General features: G+C 57.8%; 2 protein-coding genes across 2 annotated transcripts in view; one reads left to right on the forward strand and one right to left on the reverse strand.

Moving 5' to 3' along the window:
- The window catches only part of VOLCADRAFT_89428 (uncharacterized protein), a gene marked incomplete at both ends in the record, with an annotated part of 9,041 nt that extends 5,832 nt beyond the window's left edge, over nucleotides 1-3,209 (forward strand). The window contains 3 exons of the mRNA XM_002948948.1: nucleotides 458-510; nucleotides 2,563-2,610; nucleotides 3,192-3,209. Coding sequence (XP_002948994.1) covers nucleotides 458-510; nucleotides 2,563-2,610; nucleotides 3,192-3,209 — 119 coding nt within the window. The remainder of the gene's footprint in view (nucleotides 1-457; nucleotides 511-2,562; nucleotides 2,611-3,191) is intronic.
- Nucleotides 3,210-4,613: 1,404 nt separating this feature from the next.
- The window catches only part of VOLCADRAFT_89429 (uncharacterized protein), a gene marked incomplete at both ends in the record, with an annotated part of 7,776 nt that continues 7,146 nt past the window's right edge, over nucleotides 4,614-5,243 (reverse strand). Inside the window, 2 exons of the mRNA XM_002949043.1 lie at nucleotides 4,614-4,766; nucleotides 5,113-5,175. Of these exons, the coding sequence (XP_002949089.1) occupies nucleotides 4,614-4,766; nucleotides 5,113-5,175 (216 nt within the window). The remainder of the gene's footprint in view (nucleotides 4,767-5,112; nucleotides 5,176-5,243) is intronic.

Genomic DNA, 5,243 nt, shown 5'->3' on the forward strand with positions numbered 1-5,243 from the left:
AAGGAAAATTTGGGAGGTACGGGGGAGCCCGCAAGTTTCAGGAAGGTCAGTGTCGAACCCTGGTGGGGTGAGGTTAGGGGTGAGGTGGGGTTTGGGGTGGGGTAGGAGGGGTGTCATGGTGTGATGCCTCCAGTGAAACACGAAGCCACACCGAGACAGGCGGGGGCCGGGTCTCCCCCCCCCCCCGGGCTCACATAACCCCGGCGGCGGCAGCGGCACATGGCTCCAGATGTGCACCAGTGCACCCGTGCGATGCGGTGATGTGGGGTTTCTAACGCCAGGACACATTTTGGAGTTGTTGTTAGTGGTTGGAGGTCGTTGGAGACGGTTGGGGTGCGTCGAAGCAGCGCCCAACTGTTGATGTTTCGGAGGGTACGATGGACAAATCAGTTTGCTCGGGGTGAGCCGCTGGCGGTCGGTGTCGGGAGCCGCTGCCATCTGACCGCCCACCATGCAGTGATACCGGTGTATAGAGTGACCACCTGGCGGCCGCTGTTAGGTCGTCAGCCGGTAGGTAGGGGGAGAGGGGGGATCGCCAGTGCCTGTAGCGGGGTGCTATTCCCTTTGTAATGTACACGGTTCACATAGCACCATTGCTGAGGCGTTGCTGGGACTGTTCGGCATTTTGCTGTCCTGGCCCCATCTTCCTCTGGTTCTGGCCTGGTGGGTTCCATCTCCCTCCATCTCCCTCCCGCGCACCGCCTTCACGTGGCCCTTTCCAGTTGGGTTTCCAGGAGGGGAGGGAAGGGGAGGGGAGGAGCGGGGGGGAGAAGAGAAGCCTCGCCGAAACGGCGATTTGCAGTATCATAATTGGTCGTTGTCGTCCGGAAGCTGTGATGTCCTGAAACACGAAACACGCCCCCTTTTCCCCCGTTCAGATTTGTACCGACTACTTAGATCTTATTATTGGTGTTGTTATACTTAAGAAGCTGATGTTTGGTCCCGGCGGTGCCCTGGGGCTCCCCCGGTCAACGGACTCCATAACCTGCCTAACCTGCCTAACCTGCCTAACCTACCACCTAGCAGCAGCTCAACGGTGTGCCGCCGCCGCGGCCGGTGAAGGGGGCCGAGGGCGAGGTTGAAAGAGGGAGAGGCCGCACCCGCGGGTCTGTGTGCGCTGTTCCAAACACTCTTAAACCACCGCCTTCCGAATTACTCGGGAGAGAGTCAGCGGGGTGTGGGGGGGGCGCCGTGAAGTGCCTTTGGACCACTACCTGACATACACACATACACACACATATATGCACATGCACACACATACACATACACACACATGTGCACACAAGCACACAAGCACATACACGCACATGCGCCTTGGGAGAACGGTTAGGATTCTAACCGATATAACGTCCCTCCAATGATGGAGTGCTTCGGCGGTCGTTCACGTTGGGGTGCACGGTTAGGTGCCCCTGTCACATCGACGCTGTCTGGTCTTCACATCAGATCAGCTCCTTAAACCTGCCTGGCGCCTGGCGCGTGTGACCGCAATGACCACCATTTCGTCCACCGCGGGGCACATCCGGAACAACACATGTTGTGTACGACTCCACCACCTGCTGCTGTTGTACATGTGGGTGATGTGTGGAACAGGGGGGCATATCTTCACCCGTGGCCACTAACCAGGCCAAAACCCTACCACCCCCGGTATTTTGGGGCACCCTCATCTAGCCACCATAGCTAACTTTACAGTAAATTCCTCAGGTTCCGCACCCACCACCGGCAAACCAGCGGAATATGCTAGATCAACGGCGGCTCAACTCCGTTTCTGGTCAGCTTGCAGGTCTACTTTATCCCAGGTCGCCACCGTCCATCGACTCAGGGTTGGCCACGCACACTTACCTTCCACTATCGGAAGGATTTTCGACCCTGACAGGTCTAGATCCCGGAACCTCCGGGGGCATCGGTGTGTGCGGTACCAGTAGTGCCTGACCTATGTACGTATGTATGCATGATGTACGTGATACGGCAGGCCAATATTACCACCCAGGCCTACTCGTCCTCACCCCGTCTACTCTCTCCATATCTCATGTCCATCTCTCTCTCTCCATCTCTTAAGTGCCTTCCTCCCTCCCTCCCTCCCTCCTCTCTTCCTCTCTCTCTCTCTCTCTCTCTCTCTCTCACTCACTCACTCACTCTCACACACACACACACACACACACACACACACACACACACACACACACACACACACACACACACACCCCGCTCGCCTTTCCCTGGGCCCTCAATGCAATGGGCCCTTATTGCAACAAACGCACCTCACTACTGTCTTCAATCGTAAGCGCCACAATGCATGATGAGACAATTTGAAGCCAGCGATGCCATTAAGGTGTCAAACCCTAAAGGCAAACAAACACATACATACTTACATACACAGCCCACCACCAGCCCAGGGGCCCCAAAGGGGACTGGCAAATGATCACGGGGGGGATCACATTCGAATGCGAGAGAGGGTTTCAGGGGGCAAAAAGGGAACTTGGAGGGAGGGAGGCAAAAGGCCCGGGAGTCCGTCCATCTGGTGCCACTCTCCCCTTACCCCCTGGCCCCCTTCCCCCGCCTGAGCATAAGGCCCTCGCGTCCGAACCGCTGAACCTCCCCGAGAGGCCACAGGTAGATATATAGATAGATAGATACGTAGGTAGAGATATCATAGATAGATAGACATGTTTGTTTTTTCTTAAATGCAGCTCACAACACTACATACTACTCCCACTCCGTTCCTTGAGCACACACCTTGAGCATTTTGACGTGAGAGGTGTCTCCTTGCTGTTCTCTCTCTCTCTCTCTCTCTCCCTCTCTCTCTCTCTCCCTCTCTTTCTCACACACACACACACACACACACACACAAGCACATACAAGCACCGGGGTTAAGTTTCCCTCCTTGATTGAAACCCGCGCGTAATGCGGAATGTGTCGCACATTGTGGCACCACCTCCACCTCACACGGCGGCGGCGGCCCCCACCAACAAGGGAACAGACAGACAGACAGACAGTCACCGTCCAGGCAGGCAGGCAGACAGGCAGCGACCCAGGTGTTCCACAAGCAGGAGGCCGCCGGAGCTCTGGCGCTTTCTGGAAACTCAATACCAACTGTTTGGCAAAGCAGTCATGAAGAGCCTTTCGGCAGCAGGCAGTACGCAGCATCCGTCACTCATCCGCGCTGAGAAGCACCCTCCCCCCCTCCCCCGGAGGTTGGGGGCCACATATAGATGTGGCCGTGACGGAGTTCGGCCTCGTCGGGGCAGGTGCTGCTGCTGCTGCTGCTGCTGCTGCTGCTGCTGGCAGCACGAACAGCTAATTTCTCACCCGAGGCCCACCTTTGGTTCCTTTTGGTATACCTATCTACCTACCTACCTACACACATACATGCATACATACATACAGGCGGCTGGCAGAGGTTAAGGCCTGACTTCTGCTCCCAGTCGACCCAGTCGACCCGGGTTCAAATCCGCCTGCCGGCTCCTCGGGTGTTTGAGGAGTGATGAAATGGGAGGTGGCCCCCCATCTTATGGACGGTGTAGGACGTGATAATATCAACTTGCGAGCTGACCAGGAACTAAGTTGATGCGCCGTTGATCCGCTAGATTTGGTTGGATGCTGGTGGTGAGTTGCCGAACCCAACGAATACATTCTGAAGTCGGATGGGGTGACGGATTAGGGTGCCCCTCTAGCAGGGGAGAGCAGGGACTGCCCCGGGAAAGGGGGCCGCTGGCGAAGTTGACCACCCTGTAACAACATACATACATACAGGTACACATGCATATACATACCCATAGACATTACCGGCATGTGGGTTGTGTGCAGTTGGTCGCCTGCTTTGCACATCTACACCAAACACACGCGCAGACTCACTCCCCCTCACTCACCAAACGCACGCAGCCTCATCAGCACCACCACACCCTTTCGCAGCCGGGGCGGCGGGCCGTCTCAACCCCACCACCACCCCCATCACCCCCATATTCAAGATTAGTATTTCCTTCACCTCCACCATTCCGCGTCGAGTGAAAGATCTTCCGCGCGTTAGGGCGAACCCCCCCTCGACCCCCCCCCTCCGTGCAGTGCAGTGCAGTACAGTGCAGTACAGTGCAGCACGTGGCCCACATCCAACACAATCCCCCCCTCGGAGGAAACCCCTCCGCAGCGTGGAGAGACTTCTCCATGTTGTCGTACGATCTTGATTCCTTCGTTGTTGATTCCTTCGTTGTCGTACCTAAATGAGTGAGTGAACGTGCGGTGTGTTCTCTCGTCGTACGTATGCTGTGACCATCCTACACCATTCATACACCGAACCATGGCTGTGGTTCAAATCCATCCTTGCCATGGATGTCTCAATCACGTATTGCCGTACTTGCAAACCGAATAAAGCTGATCAAGCCCCTGCCGTAATGTACAATACAACACAACACGATACAACCCTCCAATGTTCACAGCGACAACCGACCGTCTGTCTGTCTGTCGGCTGTCGCAATGCCACCCTCTCCACCTCAGCACACTGTCAGTGCCGTATTGCACTGCCACTGTTTCCAGTACTGCCAGTGTGGGCAGTAGACCCTGCGAGCCTCAAGCCAGCGTCCATCCCCCCCCCTCCCCCCCACAGCCGCAAGGGCCCCCATTCACAGGAGGAACCCGGGCATGTAGCACCCGGAGGCTCCCCCCCGGGACATACCCGCAGCAGCCAGGGCCGCATACCCGGCTGCGGCTGCTGCCCGACCCTTGGGTCGCTCATTACGGAGCCCCTCGTCTAGCAGCCGCAGCTCCGAAACCACCTGAAGGCAGCACATGCAGATGTGCAGGGCAGAGACAGAAGCAGAGATTGGGTGTGGGGGTTGGTGGTGTGCTGGTAACCGGGGGAAGATGGAGGGTGGCACCATCACCAGGCGGCCGCAGCAGCCAGCTGGTTGTGCAACAACACCCAGATCCAGATCCAGTTTCACCACCACCGTAGTGACTGGACGGCCACTCCCGACAAGGACCTCCCCCTCCCCTCCCTGCTCTCTTCCACTGCCCCCTTCCCCCGCCCGCCGAGGCCCCACGCACCCAACCATTGCCATGCAACTATCCACCTTTCCCCCCTTTGCAGCGCCCCTCCGCCCCCCTCCTCCCCTCCCCCACCTGGTCCATGCTGGGTCGCTGTTCGGGTGCGGAGCTGACACACGCCTCGTACAGCTCCTGGAGCTGGGGGTGGGCCCCCGAGGGCCAGCTGGGGACGGCTCGGGGGAGCTGGCGGCCGGCTGTGTGTGTAT

This window comes from Volvox carteri (genome assembly GCF_000143455.1).
Source record: "Volvox carteri f. nagariensis unplaced genomic scaffold VOLCAscaffold_12, whole genome shotgun sequence".
Classification (NCBI taxonomy): domain Eukaryota; kingdom Viridiplantae; phylum Chlorophyta; class Chlorophyceae; order Chlamydomonadales; family Volvocaceae; genus Volvox; species Volvox carteri.